The 18,785-nt window shown below is 41.4% G+C and overlaps 1 protein-coding gene across 2 annotated transcripts in view; it reads left to right on the forward strand.

Moving 5' to 3' along the window:
- The window catches only part of NPAS3 (neuronal PAS domain protein 3), an 804,768-nt gene that overhangs the window by 93,370 nt on the left and 692,613 nt on the right, over nt 1-18,785 (forward strand). Inside the window, exon 2 of one of the 2 annotated variants that reach the window (XM_024196025.3) lies at nt 649-738. The exons of the other annotated variant lie outside the window; for it this stretch is intronic. Coding sequence (XP_024051793.1) covers nt 649-738 — 90 coding nt within the window. The remainder of the gene's footprint in view (nt 1-648; nt 739-18,785) is intronic. 2 annotated transcript variants of the gene reach the window in all.

The following is an 18,785-nucleotide window of genomic DNA, read 5'->3' on the forward strand; positions in this document are numbered from 1 at the left end:
GGCAAATCTTTCTGAGAATTTAAGGGCCTGATTTCACAAGGTGCTGAGCAGTTTGTGATTGCTGCCGAGTGCTTTCACCATCCCTTGATGTCAATGGAAGTTGAGGACATAGAGCACTATTTAAAAGGTGGTCAGCACCTTTAAGATCAGACCCTAAAATACTGCTGTATCCTTGATCCTTTGTTACTGAAGTCAATGGTAGATTTGCTGTTGACTTCAGTGGGAGTAGGCTCAGGGTTTTAATTGGCTGGGTTTTTTAGTCCTTATTCAGGCAGAACTCTCATTTGTATCAGTGGGAGTTTGCCTGAATAAAGCTTGCAGCAGCCAGCAAAGTATGTCAATGAGATAAGCAGTATTTTATTTACCCAAAATGTGTAAAGAATGCATTCAGTTTTGTATCTATGAAATTCTTTACCTTTTCCACATTCATTGCTTTGAGAAAGGAAACATTGCTCTCGTGGAGAATTGACGTTTCATTTGCTCTCATTGCAAATTTCAAAAGAAGTAGAAACTGCTGGATGTGTGTGCACAATGCAATTATGTAAAGAGATCAGACAGATGTTAAAATTCAACATACTTATTGTCCTGCATTACAGTTGACTGTAGAGAATCTCTAGTCATGTATATCTGTTTTTGATACCTCTACAGAATAACTGTCCAGCATCCTCTGCCCAACCAATCAGAATGTAGGAAAATCTACAGATATGACGGAATCTACTGTGAATCTACCTACCAGAAGTATGTTGAAATCTGTGTGAGTCTTACCTCTGGCTCGTGCATTAGTGCTCGTGCTCTCCCTCTATCAGAAATTAAACATGTATTGAAACCTTATACTTCTATTTAAATGAAAAACCACTAAAACAGGGACAGAACATTGTTGTTTAATTCTTTGGAATTGTGCTCTAAAAGTTAAAAAGCAGATTAAAAAATCCTATGACTTTATTAAATCTCTTCTGTATATTACAATAAACAAGCACTTATACAGTACAAAATCTAGGCAAAGTATATTGCACAGGTGTTTCACATCTTAGGGATTTGAAAGGTGTGTTATGTATAAATTAGCTGTCACTTTTTTCAGTCGTGTAATGGAATGATGAGTTGTAATTTGCATAATCCTTTAAGAAGTCAAATTATACTGTCATGTAGCAGATTTAACATGCTAGCTAGGATTTCATAGCTTTGCAGCTAATTAGTATGTACCTTACAGGACTGTTAAATTGGAGTTGTCCTCTTGCTTTGTCGATTGCCTTTGTCCATTGCTTAATGGTACCTGCATTTGTGACTAACTACCAAATGTTACTAGTCCTTCTGATGAAAGTACTGTAGGTGTCTATTAATATGGGCAAACAAATGTAACATGATTTGACTTTTATTACTTTTACAGTCCACAGAGTTTCTTTTTGAATATAGTAAGATTTATAATCTTTCATGATTAGATTCAATAATCCATTTCCAGTAAGAATTGAGAGAGATGACATTTTATAACTATATTATAGATGATTTTGTGTTAATATTTTGCATTACCACTTTTCTGATTATTTTTATCAAATTTCCTTAATGTTTAATTTTTATATTCTAACTATATTCCTGTTTTGTGGCATATTAAATCAGTTATCTACAAGGAGATAAAGAAAATACTACAATTGGCGCAATAGAAATTAATTTCTAGAAAAATAGTGTTTACATTGTAGCTAGAGGTTTCTTTGGCAAAAAAGCAATATTTGTTGTGTTTCTTCAGTTCATATTTCTCTCCAATTATTCTATAGCTTGTTGTCAATTTGATGAATTAATTTAGTAACTGGAGAAACCACCACAGTAGTGAAAGTTGTAGCTATAGAGTGGATGAAGAATAGAATTAAGGTTTGTAAGAGAAGAATGTAAAGAAGAATTAAAGTTTGCGATATTAGAACATAAAGAGAAATCAAGATTGAGCCAAAGATTTCCAAAGTGTTAATTCACTTGTTGAGCCACGATGGTAGTCTGACTTACTGTTGAGTCATCTGGTCATCTTCCATTTTTCTGTTTTTAGAGTTAAATTATTTCCTTTTTATTCATGGTTTACGTTGATTTATTGATCATTCTGTAGATAGTTTTTTAATCTGTGATAATGTTATAAGCCATCCATCCAGATATGACACTATATACGAGGGGTAATCAATTATTTTTTGTCAAGGTCCATTATTATTATTATAATAAAAATCAATAATGATAATAACTAAATAAAAAGATGTTGGGGTTCATTTAAAAGCGTCTGACGGTCTGGATTTGGCCCGTGGTCTGCCTGTTGACTACTCCTGCTGTGTAGTGTAGTCTGTCTCTTGGAAGAATTTGAAGGAGCATAAGCATTCTGTTTGGAAAGGTGACTTTAGATGGATGTACTGTACTTATCTTTGAGCAGTAGTTTTATTTGTTATACACCAGTTCAGTAACTAACTATAAATGCTTAATGATTTCTTTAAGCATAATATTAGATTTGCCATCAGCGGTTCATGTCAGTTTGTAAAACTGACTTCATGACTCTGGAAACTGTGGCTGTGGAGATACAACTCTTGGCACAAGGTAGTGGATAGTAGTTTGGCCAGCTTTGGTGGGGGTTGCAAGCACAATGATGGCTTCGTTCATTGGCTTACGAATACTCTGATAGGCGTAGTTTTTAATAATAGATATCATTTGCAGTCAGCGAAGTTGCAGTAGATAGCAACATGACAGCAAGAAAAGTGTCTTGGTCTGTATTAATTACAGGCAAATTTTAGCAAAATAGTCTCAAAATTTTAAGTTCGATGCAACAGTCAATATTATAATTAGTCTTGAAAGGATTAGATTTTTATCAGTTAATGTCAATAGCATTGATGCAGCCATTTACACACAAACTATCAAAAAATATTTCCCTTGATAATAGAAATTTACAGATTAGGAAGGTAAGAAAACTGCTGTTTGAGAAATTATTAGAGTATGATTTAAGGATATTTGTATTTTGACATGCATTGTTGATAATTTGTGTGTTAAGTGTTATAAATCTTTAATTTTTAAATCTCAATGACTGCTATTATTAAATAATTATTGTTTGACCCCGGAATAATTTCCCACAACTGTGAAAATTTAAATAGATAAAAATAGAAATAATGTTTAAAACCCATAATTTTGTGCAATTGTGAAAATTTAGATCAATAAAATCCCCAAAATGTTTAAAAATAAAATTGATGTTATCCATCAAAATTATCAAAAATATAATTTGAATTCTGCTAAGCCTAATTATAATTATTTAATTTAATATAGCTGATGTTGCTTATCTGAATTGTTATAAACACTATCGTGCTATTAATGTCACATAATAAGCATAGGTTTCTGGGGAAGCATGTAATATATTTCTCTCTATAGAAGTTATTTAGCAGGTTTTGACTTTCCTCTAATGTTGATAGAATTTTTTCTATGGTTCTTTGGAGTTGTGATACTGTTGAGGATAGCGCATATACCGCATATTTAATTGCGGTGTGCTGTAATTTATATCTTTTTCATTGTTGATGTTATTGGAAATTCTTTCTTCAGATCCTATGGTAATGTGTTTCCATTGACATAAAAATTTAACTACAACCATGGAAAACCTTCCAGTAAAAATGACAAAAAAGTTTAGATATGAATGCTACAAGCCGAATTTGAACTTTTGGTACTATGCAGGCATACATTTTATGAGAGGTAGAATTTGGTTATTTATAGAGCGCTATTAAAATGTTCTGCCATAAACATTTATAAATCTTTCTATTGTCATACTTGCTGGTTTACTTTTTTTGCTAAATTTCAGTTACACTCTATAGTGATTACTTTCTATAGCCCTGATTCTGTGCACCTTTCATATCACAAAGAGTTAGGCCCTTGTGCAGAACTTTCAGTGAGCAAGAGTCCACTCACTGGTGGAGCAATGACTACTTCAGAACCTATATTGGGTAGCACAGGGCTGCTTATGCAGCCGTCACCATTTTAGCATTCAGGAAAAAAAGGATTTTGGGAAGGACACTGGATATGTTAGGAGTCAAGGCCACCACTCTCTACATGCTGTTTAACCAGAATAGCTACACAGTAGTCACTCTGATTTACTTCTGATGACAGCAGTACTTACTATTGTAGGTAATGCAGGCTTGTCACCAAGCAGTGTTGCTTAAAACTACAAGACTACTAAGTGCCAATGCAGAATAGGACAGGACAGGAACCAGAGTGGCGTTTGGAGACTTACTAATGTAAATAGAATTTTTCCATCCCCTAAATGTGAAAAAAAATATATAATGAGGTCCTGTGCTCTGAGGTTTACCCTGTACTGTTAGGGTTGCCAACTTTCTAATCTCACAAAACCAAACTCCCCTGCCCTGCCTCTGCCCCTTCTCCGAGGCCCCGCCCCCCACTCACTCCATCCCCCTCTCTGTCGCTCGCTCTCACTTTCACTGGACTGGGGCAGGGGGTTGGGGTGCAGGAGGGGGTGAGGGCTCTGGCTGGGGGTGCAGGCTCTGGAGTGGGGCCAGAGATGAGAGGTTTAAGTTGCAGGAGGAGGCCTCAGGGCTGGGGCAAGGGTTGGGGTGCAGGAAGGGGTATGGGCTCTGGTGGGGCCAGGGATGAGGGGTTAGGGGGTCAGGAGGGGGCTCAGGGCTGGGGAAGGGGGTTCGGGTGCGGGAGGAGGTGCGGGGTTGGGATGCGGGAGGGGGCTCAGGGCTGGGGTAGGGGGTTGGGATGTGAGGTGCAGGCTCTGGGAGGGAGCTGGGGCAGGGGGTTGAGGTGCGGGCTCTGGGAGGGAGTTAGGGTGCAGGAGGGAGTTCCGACCTGCGGCAGAGGGTTTGGGTGCAGGAGGGGGTATGGGCTCCATCCGGGCAGCACTTACCTGAGGCAGCTCATGGTCAGTGGCACAGCTGGGCTAAGGCAGGCTCCCTGCCTGCTCTGGCTCCACACTGCAGCCAGAAGCGGCTGGCATGTTTGGCCCTCAGGCGGAGGCACGGCCAGGCAGCTCTGTGCTGTTCCCAGCCAATGGGAGCTGCGGGGACAGCGCGTGGAGCTTGCCCCTACCCCTAGGGGCCACAGGGACATGCTGGTCAATTTGGGGAGCTGCACGGAGCAAGGACAGGCAAGGAGCCTGCTTTAGCCCCGCTACGCTGCTGACTGGACTTCTAACAGTGATGCTGACCAGAGCTGCCAGGATCCATTTTCGCCTAGGCGTTCTGGTCGAAAGCCGGACTCCTGGCAACCCTACGTACCATGAACCTAAGAGAAATAATTTTCCATAAAGATACACAATACCTAGAGCCTTAAGTAGTCCAAGATTTATTGTGAGAGTTCATTGAAAAGGGTTGTAGCCCTATTGGACAATGCATGTGATTACATTTACTAAAGTCCCAGTGCATAACACTGAGTGTCTATGGTTCAAGGGATTACTTGTGTAAGAGATCTGTGTATAGTGAATATTCAGAATAACCTTTTCTGACCTAAATCCAGTACTAGTGTGTGTGAACTACTGACTGTCCTTTTTACCCACGCTTTTCTTTTACTGGTGTCTTGTGCCTAAGGGTATGTCTTCACTACCCGCCGATCCGGCGGGTAGCAATCGGTCTATCGGGGATCGACTTACCGCGTCTAGTGAAGACGCGGTAAAATCGATCCCTGATCGCTCTGCCGTCGACTCCGGAAATCCACCTCGGCAAGAGGCGGCAGCGGAGTCGGCGGCAGCGCGGCAGCGGTCGGCTTTCCCCCGTCCTCACCGCCAGGTAAGCCGACCTAAAATACGCAACTTCAGCTACGGTATTCACGTAGCTGAAGTTGCGTATCTTAGGTCGGACCCCCGCTGTAGTGTAGACCTAGCCTAACTTTGACAAAAGTAACAATTTGTGACGTATTTAAAGCTGTGTGGTGATATGTGCAAAATGATTTTGCAAAAAGGATGTTGCAGCACAAATTTCTGAGAGGAGTTGCACCATACAGTGATCATTATTAAAGTCTTTACAAGTACACCTCTACCCTGATATAACACGAATTCGGATATAACGGGGTAAAGCAGTGCTCCGGGGGGTCGGGGCTGTGCACTCCGGTGAATCAAAGCAAGTTTGATATAACGCGGTTTCACCTATAACGCGGTAAGATTTTTTGGCTCCCGAGGACAGCGTTATATCGAGGTAAAGGTGTACTGCAATTAATAGTATTAAGAAAGATGTTAAATACCACAGTAACACTATTTACGTAGGCAAAACTTTAAATATTTAGAATAGTGACTGTTGTATGCTGCCTATGACTCCTGTGCATATTACTCCAATTAATGTTATTGTAAGTTCCTCCAGGGATTAAGGGGAATACCTAATCTTAAAAGTGACTGCAAAATGCCCGTATTTCCCTGCTGTCTGCCAAAAGTTCATATTTTGCAGGCACACTAACATAAAATTAGAAAGTGATCATGGAGTTTGTTTTCATATTCAATGGAGGTTTGAAAGAACTAAACATGTAGTAGTTATTCAGAACTTTACAATTTTGCCTCTGCAACTAAATATGTAGGGAACAAATATTTGATAATGGGGTCTTCAATCTAGCAGAGAAAGGTATAACATGATCCAGTGGCTGGAAGTTGAAGCTAGACAAATTCAGACTGGAAATAAGGTGTACATTTTTAACAGGGTAATTAGAACATAAGAACGGCCATACTGGGTCAGACCAAAGGCCCATCTAGCCCAGTATCCTGTCTTCTGACAGTGGCCTGTGCCAGGTACTTCAGAGGGAATGAACAAAATGGGTAATCATCAAATGATTAACCATTTGAACAATTTACCAAGGGTTGTGGATTCTCTTTCAATGGAAATGTTTTAAATCAAGTTTGGATGTTTTTTAAAAGATATGCTCTAGTTCAAAAGGCATTTTGGGGGTGAATTTTATGGCCTTTATTATACAGGAGGTCAGACTAGGTATTCACAATGGTCCCTTCTGGCCTTGGAATCTATAAACTGCGGTATTTGCAGTGTTCCACATAATTAGTTGAGGAAATGCTGTGGTAACATTCTTTAGTTCAGGTTCTGAAGTGTGTCTGCTGTAATACGGGGAAACTAAGTGAAGGAAAGTTTAGGTTGGAAAACAGGAAACCATGCTCTTAGCTTAACAAGCTCTTTCTGAGGGATCTCTTTTGGAGGTCAGCTAGGAAGAAAAGAGTGTCAGATTAATTTTTAATTTTCCCATCAAAAAATGGTGATGGCAGGAGGATAATGCCTTCCCATGCTGCAAAGCAGACTGGTAAGAGGTTTGGGGTGAGGGAGGCTATCCTTTTATGGGTGTGGGCACAAATAGCTGCCCAATTCTGATATGACCAGGTAACTAAAAACAATTTTTTTAAAGAGCCTTACTGACTGTAGGCCAATGTAATGGCATCTGTTCCTGCATCCACAAGTATTCTAGGATCATGGTTGGACTTGATGTTGTTGGATCCTAGGAAAGGTCGCTCAAAGAATGTATTGTAGGAGCCAAGGACATAATTTAAATTTCTGTCATACTAAGATCCACAGTCTTGTTACAGATGGCCTGTCTACAGCTTTCGAGGTATAACCAGACCTGTCAGTCACTGGCAGGAAAGGGGGTGGGCTTGGCCCAGTTCCTAAAGACTCAGCCAGTTTTTGTTCTATCTCCACAGCTGGTTAGTTAGTTCCAGATCCTTCCTGTTGAGGAGTAGGAAATGACAATTAAACCCAAAGGAAACCGCAGTTCACTTCCGGAATCATCCCTCTTTGTCATGTGAGAAGCCCTCTTTTCTATTTGCCTAAAACTCTGGGGGCTTGTGCCCTGGCTCACATTCATGGAGTGCTGCATGACAGTCAAAGATAGGAAGAAGACAGGGATATAGGACTTTTGGAGGCAGTCAGCATGGGTCGGAGTATCCTTTGCTCCTCTCCCCTGGATACAAAAGCCCTTGGGCAACATCAGATTCCCAAAGAAGCTCACTGTCTGGTAGCCCTGCTCATCTTCACAGAGTGCTGTATGGCAGAACAGCAGCATCTTATATCACTGCTCATCTTCATGGAGCACAACATGGCAGATAAATCTATGTTTGGTACCTCTGCTTATCCTCTCAGAGTGGAGCATAGTGAATAAACCTAGAAAGAAGACCCGGCTATGGGTCTGATTCCTCGACACTCACCTCAGAGTATACAGATGGAGGAGCTTTTCCTTCTCACTGGTCCTTCACAGGAAATCCCTCCAGTTTAGGGTTCATCTCTGCTCCTCTTCGTGTCACAGACTGCAGTGCAGATAGCAACCTTTGACAAGCTCCTCCTAACTCTCTAGGTGGGGAGTAAAAGTGCCTAACCTACCTCACAAGAGCCAGAGCATATCCAGCATATCTAGGCTGCTTGGGTCTGCTCTCACTGTCATTTCCCTGATGATCACAGAGCACATTTCCTCCCTACCGTACCTTCTCACAAATGAATGCAAACGAAAGTGGCTCAGAGGAGGCAGATGGAGACCCAAATCCCTTCAGACAGTCTCTGTGGATAGTTACATACTCCTCCAGAGTCTTCCTCTGTGGATAATTACATATGCCTCCAGAATCTTCCTCAGCTCTTTGGACCCCCAGATTCCTCCTTTATTGGGTTTCCTCTGCAGCAGAGCCCCCTAGGTTATCCATTAGAAGAGCTCATATGTCTTCATCCCCTTGGATCTTTGATCCTGCAAAGAATGGATTCATGGGATCACTCCTTAGTGGGGCCTTCCTTACTAATACAACTTGCAGGTTGTAATACAATTCCTTACTAATACACTGTCATCCTCACTCCAGTCCAAAATGGGAAACAAAAGGAGTAATGGAGCTAGTAATAGTTCCCTCCCCTCTAAGGGGAAGCACTATTAGAATGCCTCCAAAGGACAGGGAAAGAACATAAGAACGGCCATACTGGGTCAGACCAATTATCTGTCTAGCCCAGTATCCTGTCTTCCAACAGTGACCAATGCCAGGTGCTTCTGAGGGAATGAACAGAACAGGCAATTATCAAGTGATCTATCCCCTTGCCCGTTCCTAGCTTCTGGCAAACAGAGGCTGGGGACACCATCTCTGCCCATCCAGGCTAATAACCATTAATGGACCTATCCTCCATGAACTTATCTAGTTCTTTTTTGAACCCTGTTATAGTCTTGTCCTTCACAACATCCTCTGGCAAAGATTTCCACAAATTGACTGTATGTTATGTGAAAAAATATTTGCTTTTGTTTGTTTTAAACTTGCTGCCTATCAATTTCACTTGGTGACCTCTAGTTCTTGTGTTATGAGAAGGAGTAAATAACACTTCCTTATTTACTTTCTGCACACTCGTCATGATTTTATAGACCTCTATCATATCCCCCTTAATCGTCTCTTTTTCAAGCTGAAAAGTCCCAGTATTATTAATCTCTCCTTATATGGAAGCTATTCCATACCCTAATCATTTTTGTTGTCCTTTTCTGTACCTTTTCCAATCCCAATATATCTTTTTTGAGATGGGGCAGCCACATCTGCATGCAGTATTCAAGATGTGGGTATACCATGGATTTATATAGAGGCAATATATTTTCTGTCTTATTATCTATCCCTTTCTTAATTATTCCCAACATTCTGTTCACTTTTCTGATTGCCGCTGCACATTGAGTGGATGTTTCCAGAGAACTACTGGGGGAGCTCATGGGCAAGGGAATAGCAGAATTACCAGGTAAATTTAGGAAGTCTGTGGTACTTGCCAGAGAATATAGGAGAAAATAGAAACCTTATGTCAGGGCCAAACACCCTCTCTGGGTTTTCAGTCAGGATATTCAACTGGAAAAAGAACCCTCCAGGGGGAGGTGGGGATAGAGACAACTCTCTAGTGTAAACTTAAAGTAGTCTGCAGTGCTCCAGCCTAATCTGGACTGGCACTCCAAATGGGCAGCCATCTTCTCCAGTATGCAGATCGCTAGTTGCTCTCCTGTTCAGACAAGTAGTTTTTGGAGGTCATTCAAAGGGGTTATTCAGTAGACTTACTCCAGTTCCTGAAGTATAGATTCATTTAATTTCCATCATCATCCAAACCAGGGAAGCACTGGGACAGGCATTGGGATAACTGCAACCTTTTGTAGAGTGAGATAATAGATCTAGGCCCTCTGCTTCATCCTCTTCCTGGTCACAAAGAAATCTGGTGGAAACAAAGCGGTGCTTGACTTAGAATACCTCAGCATGTTTTCAGTAGAGATCAAGTCCAAGATGGAGAAGGCCATATCCATTCAATCAATATAGGGGATTTTCTTATTCCCTGTAGATCAGGAGGATACCTTCTCCATATCCTCATTTATAGGGTCTCACAGGAGGAGCATATACTTTATCTTGGGGGATGACAGCATTTACAGCACAGATTTTTTTGGCCATCCTTTCCTCTCATTTCATTTCTAAATGATGGTGCCACATATAATTTTTTCCATTGGCCTAGGCTCACATGAGGCCTGTAGATCTTCCTTTCACATCTTCAATACAGTCTTGTGTCTCACCTGACATCAGATGGCTGAGGAATGAAAGACAGAATTTTTCCACTGTGTGAGCTTCTGAAAGTAGCCATTATGGCTCATGGCAGCCTAGAAGGTTGCATCGCCCACTCAGGGATAAGAACAGTCCCGGGGGCTTGGTCCTCAGAGAGGATGCACAGCATGGATGTCTGCAGCTCAAAGTGATCCAATAAGGCACAGTTTCCCTTTGGGACATTTTAGAACAGATTTGCTATTAATTTATGTAATCTGATATGTGGAAACAGGCTTCCATCCTTCCACAAGGAGCTGCAAATGCAGTTGTCCTGGGCAGAAAGATCCTGCAGTCTGTCCACCACCTCTACATTGAAAGCAATGTTAAATGTCACTGCAGAGTGGCTCAGCAGGAGAAAAATTTGGCAAGTTGAGTGGAGGCTTCTGCAGGTTAGACTCCTGGCAAGGACTTTGGCTCCCCAGTGTTGGTCCTGTTTGTCTCTCTTCATTCTCAAGGTAGTCATCAATTTTCCCTGTCAGTGAGCCAAGGGTCGAAGTAACCGATGCCCTGGCTCAGAACTGGACACGAGCTCTGTATTCCTTGCTTTCCATTTCCAACGGAGGGCAATTTAGAAGCTCAAAAAGCAGAAAACATTAGGAGTCCCAAATGGTACTTCACTGAGTACCATTTGAGCTATTAATCCCAACAGTGAGACCTTCCTTGCTCCACCAATGCTGGGAGGAATCTTTTGTTTCAAGGTCCAGTTTTACATCAGGAGCCAGACAGGTTAAACGCAGTTGCCTGGCAATTGAGAGTCACCTGAAAAAAGATGAGATATTCTGAAAGTATCATTTGTAGCCCCAAGAAAAATATTCTCCAATGTGAGGTACATGAGAGCAAGGCTGGCATTTAAAGTAATAGTGTAGAGTCCACAATGCTTCTCTAATATCAGCTTCAATATTCCATGTTTTGGAATTCCTGTAGGAAGGCCTTGGCAAGGGCATCAGGGTCTCCATACTGAAGAGCAAGTAGCTACTTCATCAGCCATCCCTCGTACAGCACGCAAGGGGAGGACCATGTCTCTTGAACATTAGATGTCTTCTCAGGACAGCCTCTCTCTTCCACTTAAGATTTTGAGACCCTCTCTGGTACCTGAGATTGGTCCCTTATGCTCTCCCATCGTATGAATTTGAAGAAAGTCTGCATATCTCCTCTCCATTAATTTTTCCTCTCCTAGAAGAATATTAGGCTGGACGCAATGCAAATAAATAGCCCTCTTCATGCTATACTACCCAGTGCCATAGGGAAAGTAAGCCTACAAGTCTACCATTTCAGAATGATTGGCAACCAGAGGGTCATATGTTTACCCATATTCAGTTATCCAAGTTGTACATCCAATGCTTGGCTGATGCAGAATTTGGGAGAGTGATGCTCCAGCGTGCAATCACTCGATAACAGAGAATGGAGGCAGTATCTGCTTATAAATTATACTATAATTATCTCCCTCCCTGAATGCATGCTGTTATTAAAATCCCACTGTAATAGATCAGTGGACCTTAGCATAATGGAGAATAAGAAAATGTATATTTTTCTGAATAATAAGTGTGGACAGATCTGTCTGACTTTGGGCAGATTGTTCTGTATTACAATACAGAATCCAATATGACTTATGGTTCAGTAAGAAATTTTGAAGTTTATTTAATCTCTACAGTACCTCACTGTAATAGCTACCTTGAGTTAATCTTAAAATGAATTTGGCATTGGTCAGTTGGCCTATTTAGCAGTTATCCTTTGCTGTGGAAATTATCTGAAACGGGTTTAGATGGACCACACCCTTTCAGAAAAGTATTAATCACAGTCTGATGATTCTGTGTTAGGAAATGTTTCCTGGTATTCTGCCTACATTGTTCTCACATTCCATTTCCGCTTCATAAATGTTTCCTATAGGTTCATGTTCCTGTTTTCTAAGATGGAAAGGTCAATTCATTTGTTTGTGACTGAGCTGCTCTTATGTGCTTGGCAAAGTTACACTTTGCCCCTCCCCTTCAATAACTACCACTCTTACAAAATCAAGAAATATTAGTACCAAAGAGAACAAAAATATCAGTTATGGACAACATAATTGAGCAAGAAAACAAATTAATTGGCTTCACTAAAGTGTAATTTTCATTACATGATTGAAACTAGCACCTAATATTTTTTGATAGAAGTAGGTAGCAAAATACCTGCAGTAAAGTATGTATGAGAACTGTGGGAACTTGAGCACATAAGTAAAGGTCAAATTAAGAGTAATAGAACTACCCTGTACCTTTTGTAGGCATGCTATTGAAGGTTAGAGACCTGCATATCTACCAACCGATTTAAAAGAGGTATATATGCTGTTATTTTTTGGTGCCCAAAGTTAAACTGTATTATACAAGGGTTAGAGAAGTGCTCTACTGAATGAGCGAATATAAGTTGGTGAAACAATTGCCTGGGCTACACTAGCGGGGGGGTTCGAACTAAGATCCGCAACTTCAGCTTCGCTATTCGTGTAGCTGAAGTCGAAGTATCTTAGTTCGAATTACCTGGCAGTCCTCACGGCTGCAAGTCGACTGCCGCGGCTCCCCCGTCGACTCCGCGTACTCCTCCTGCCGAGGTGGAGTACGGGCGTCGATTCGGGGATCGATTTATTGCGTCCAGACGAGACGTGATAAATCGATCCCCGATACATCGAACACTAGCCGCCGATCCAGCAGGTACTATAGACGTACCCAATGATTAAGTAAATTTACCTCATGTAAAATGGTAAGGGCCTAAGTGTATTTTATCATGTATTTAATGGATCATTTATATATATATATATATATATATATATATATATATATATATATATATATGTATCATATACTATTTAGTAATATATATAAGCAGCTATATAATCAATGTAAATGTAGGCCTAGTTTAGTTTGGTTCATCACACCTTTGAAAAAGCTTTTTTGGGGAAGGAGTGCAAAGCAACATTTTTGTTTTACTCGATATCCTGTTGTTTAACACTTGAATTGTCCCTGGTTTGGGTACAGGACAAGGATGACCTTACAATGAAACATCCCAATGATGCAGCAAAATATAATCAGTATAAACAAGGAAAGTTCCCAAAATCGCTGTCAGATATTAACATTGATAGTTTTGTTATTGCTAATCAATCAATATACTTGTATAACTGAGTGTGTAATGTGGAATCTTATATTTGGTCATAGATATTGTTAATAATTATTATGTAATAAATTGAATCAGAAAAGAGCGGTGTTGATAGAATGTAGGGTGTCAGCTTGGGTATAAAAGAGAGTATGGAGACTTAAGTCTTTATCTTTGTTTGTTAACAGCCTTGTCTGTGTATATTCAACCAGATCATTGGCCAGATGTATCTCAACTGTTCACTGGGGTGTGGCACTTTGTACCTCGGCTGAAATAAATCAGTGCCCTGGATCTGAAATCTGGAGTTAGCAGTAGTTTTGTCTGCTACAGCAAGCAGTGGTTGTCTGTTTTGGTAGGTTCGTAAGGTAACTTGTGGGCCTGGGTGGTGATCCTGAAAACATCCTCACATGCTAAATACTTTCATAGGTTCATATTCATAGATTTTTAAGGCCAGAAGGGCCATCATGATCATCTAGTCTGACCTGCATAACACAGACAGTAGAATTTCAACAAGTGATTCTGGCATCAAGTCCATAACTTCTGGTTGAATAACAGCATATATTTTAGAAAGAAAATCTTGATTTAAAGAGTTCAAGTGATGGTCAATCCAACACATCACTAGGTAAGTTGCTCACATAGTTAGTTGCCCTCACTGTTAAAAATGTGCCCCTTATTTCTAGTCTGAATTTGTTTAACTTCAGCGTCCATCCATTGGATGTTGTTATGCCTTTGTCTGCTAGATAAAAGAGCCCTTTATTATCACAACAGTTTTTCCCCATGTAGGTACTTGTAGACCATGGTCAAGTTACTTCTTAACCTTCTCTTTGGTAAGCTACGTAGATTGAGCTACTTTAGCTTCTCGAGCTACTTTAGCTTCTCGCTGTAAAGCGTGTTTCCCAGGCCTCGGATCATTCTTGTAGATCTTTTCTGAACCCTTCTTAGTTTCTCAGCATCCATTTTGAAGTGTGGATGCAAGAACTGGACACATTTCCCGTAATGATCTCACCAATGCCTTATACAATGGTATTATTATTTATTATAAGTATTGCTATAGTACTGAGACCCCAATCGTGGACTGGGATGCCATTGTGCTGGTCCTGTACAAAACAAAAAGATGGTCCTGGCCCACCATAACCACAAAGTCCTTTCCCGAGTCACTACTCCAAAATAAAATCCCCCATCCTCTAAGTGTAACCTGTGTCCTTGGTTCCTAGATGTATGATCTTGAATTTAGATGTATTAATATGTTATTCAAGTGAGCCCAGTTTACCATGAAATCTAGATTGCTCTGTAGAAGTGACCTGTCCATATCATTGTTTACCACTTCATCAGTTTTTGTGTCATCTGCAAATTGTACCAGCAGGGGTTTTGTTTTCTTCCAGACCATTGATTTATCTGTCTGATCAGGTACGCTAGAGGGGATAAAGAGCTTGTCTGCATAGCATGCTGGGGCTAGGCATAATCCATCTTTCAGAGCTGTTGTACACAATGGCTTGGAACAGACTAGTGATGCCTGCTTTAAAGACTTGGCTTCACAAGGTTATAGCAAGTTATGGGGAGGGACATAACCCTAACCTCTCCACCCCTAACCCCGTGGGTTGGTTACAGTTGGGAGTATATGCTGTTATTCAACCAGAAGTTATGGACTTGATGCCAGAATCACTTGTTGAAATACTACTGTCTGTGTTATGCAGGAGCTTGCTACACCCTTTTAAATGGGTTGAGATATCCAGAAGGTATTCTTCCCTTAAAGATCATTCTATTCAGTCATTGACTTTCTCATGTCCCTTCTTATGGCTTACCCTCATTGAGAGCACAATTGAGTCCTGCATATTTAGGGTTTAAGTTAACACCTTCTTGTTTAGCTATGTAACTCTTTTCAGCTTTGTCATGATTAAAAGTGATACAGATTTTGTTCCACACACAGCCTGACAAATATCACTAAACATATGATATAAGGAAAATTCTGACTGTTTCTTTTAGTTAACTACTTTTTACAATAGCAACAGACTTCCTCAATTTAAAGCAGGTCTTCATTCGGAGTCATTTAGGTTTTCCCTATAAGAGAGAGATTGCTCAGATCGAGAAAATGAAGAATTAAGTAAATTCTGCATCTTTTCAAATTGGGATACAGGAAGCACAAGTCCTATTTTAAATCTTAACTGGGAGAAGACTGTATTCACCAACTTAAAATTGTACAATTACACAACTTTTGAAAATTAAAGAAGAAAGCAAATACGAATCTTTTAATGAAATTTTGGGATAGGAAGATGAACCATGTATCTGTGATGAGTGTAACGAAATAGTGATAAATTCACACATTGTCAAAAAAGAATGCTGCATTAATATATAGAACTTCCCCATAACTTCTGAAAACAGGTAAACCAAAGGGAAAACTCTGGTCAACAGTGAGGGAAGACATGATGTTTTCAAACTTCATCTTTCCCAGTTTGTTGTACTACGAGAGATTGGTTAGATTAGATACCTTTTGCCATCATAGTTTCACTGAACTTTGTGAACTCAGTGTTTCAGGAAATGACAATAGGTCTGCACCATCTCTCAGGTTGCAGATTGTGGTGCAGAGCAGTCTGAAGTGCTGTATCATGCAGTGTTTATTAGAGAGGTGCTTGCCATTTGATATATTAGGGCATTAGTTCCTTGTTTATAACCTCTTTTTAGCTGAATGAATTAAGGGTGAAATTCACCTGTTTCTGCACAAATGTCAATGAAATGGACTTTGTGAGGCTCTGGACAGTGGGTGAGTGGATTAAAATTCATCCTCCTGCCCATAGGCTGGCTATTGCACTGCAGCACAGTCCCCACCACAGATGAATAGCAGCTGCTGCCCATCAACATCTTTGTGGAATTTTTAGGCCACTCGATCTGCATAAACACAGCCTTCACCAGCTGGCTCCCAACATTTCTCTCCATGCTGGCTTGTTTTTAGAGATGGTGTGGAGCAGGGCCGTCACTATCGGGGTGCAGGGCCTGGGACATAGGCACTGAGTTTCCAATCTGCCCGGGGGTGCTCCCCTGGCTCCACCCAGGCCCCGCCCCCACTCCACCCCTTGTCCCAAGGCCCCACCCCTGCCCTGCTTCTTTCTACCTCCACCCTGCCTCTTCCTCCCCCACCTCTTCCTGTCCCCACCCAGTTCTGCCCCCTCCCCCGAGCATGTGCCCCCTTGCTCCTCTCCCCTCCCCCCCAGCACCTCCTGATGCCACGAAACATCTAATCCGCAGCAGGCACTGGGGGGGAGGGGGAGGTTTTGGTAGGGGGGCTCCTCCTCGCCCTGCCCGCCAGCCGCTCGCCCCTGTGTTCGATACCTCACCCCACTTGGCCTCCTGCCTTACCTCCCCACCTGCCTCCTCATGATTTTATCAAAGTGCAGGGCCTGGGGTGGTCGCCCCGATTTGCCAAACCCAAGGGACGGCTCTGGTGTGGAGTCCCTCCTGTATATTCACATTAACTAATCTGCACCCTCTGGTCAGTGGCTCAACAGAGCCTCAGTGGTGTGGACACACATTCACTGTGGTGAATTTCACCCATTATGCCTTTTTATGTGTTTATTATGAGTGACTTGTATGTGGAATTCCTAGAGTAGGGAAAGACATACAGAGATCGTCAAGCTTCAGAGCAAGGCAAATGGTGTAATGAGCCCCACTCACTACAGAGTGTTATAGGTTTGGTGGTAGACTAGTCCCCTAGGTGTTTGGTAATAGGCTGGGTATACCACAAGCTCAGAGGCAAGTGCTTTAGGCATTCCGAGCGCTAGCGCTTCAGGCTGAAGTCCTCGGCATGTTCCCAGAAACACTTGCACTTTTGTGTAACTGAGAGTTCCTTCAGCAAGGCTGCCAAGAATAAAACATTCAGATACTCAAGTCACAATTTCTTTAATGTGTTACAGTAAACAAACAAAGCAAGTTTCTAACAGAGCCCCTCAGGGCAAGTTAGTACATGGGTGTAAAGGTAACTGTCATTATAACTTGTTACATGCAGTGTTGTTGTTGCTGTGTTGGTCCCAGAATATTAGAGAGCTAGGGTAGATGAGGTAATATCTTTTATTGGCCCACCTTCTGCTGGTGAGAGAGAGAAGCTTTCGAAGTTACATAGAGCTGAAAAAGAGCTGAAGACGACCTATATGTAAGCTAAAAAGCTTGTCTCTCTCACCAATAGAAGGTGAGCCAATCCATTTTTTTTCTCTCACACCTCATAACCCTTCACTCTTTCCTTTGGCCTGCAGTCAGTAGCCCGGTGTCCTTCTGCTGTGGCTCCTGCTGTCCTCTGCCAGCTCTCAGACTTTCCAGCTCACCTCCCAGGCTGCCTATCTGACCTTCTCCCACAGATAGCTCCCAGGCTGCTCCTGTTCTCCCTTGTCCCCAAGCTTCCTCCGGAACCTGAACTCCTCAGACATCAAGCTGTACATACTTCCCTTTCCTGTACTCTGCAGGTTATGCAGTCCTCTGCTGACTGGATGTTGAATTTGGGGTTAACACAGTGTTCAGTAATGAGCTATTAGATTCATTACAACATTGTGATATCATGTTTTTAAAAATGATGATGAAAACCACAGAAGAACACATAACACGCTTTCTGTCTGGAATTTATTGAATGTATAGAGCCATAGAACTATAATCAGGTTTCACCCTTTTACACATAATCATTGGTTCTCAGGTTCCATTACTATACAGTGGAATGGGAAGTACTGTTGCTTTGTAGGGTTGTATTTTCATTGTCCCAAGGGATTTACCTGCCTCATTGTCCTTTTTTGTCCTGGTATCATGCTAACAGAGGCATTCAAGATTAGCAGACTTGTTCTCTGAAGTGAAATGGTGGTTGTTGTTTAAGAGAGAGATGAAATAGACAAAATACTTAACGTTCAATATCTAGGTTATTGACTTAGGTCCGGGGGAAAAAGCAAGATTGATTTTGGTCCTTTGTGTCAGTTGATTTCAAAGTCTACCACAATGAGGCTTCCACTCTGAAAAATTGAAGAAACATTAGTTGTTCCAGGATCCTTAGGAAGAATGTACTAAATACTTATTGGGATAAATAGGCCCAAAGAGCTGCATTGCATTTAAAAATCAATCCTCTTTTTCATAATATAATTAAATGTCTGTCGTATGAGACATTCTTGTTGTATAGTTGAAT

Source organism: Terrapene carolina, unplaced genomic scaffold (genome assembly GCF_002925995.2).
Source record: "Terrapene carolina triunguis isolate 2854851 unplaced genomic scaffold, T_m_triunguis-2.0 Scaffold96, whole genome shotgun sequence".
Lineage (NCBI taxonomy): Eukaryota > Metazoa > Chordata > Testudines > Emydidae > Terrapene > Terrapene triunguis.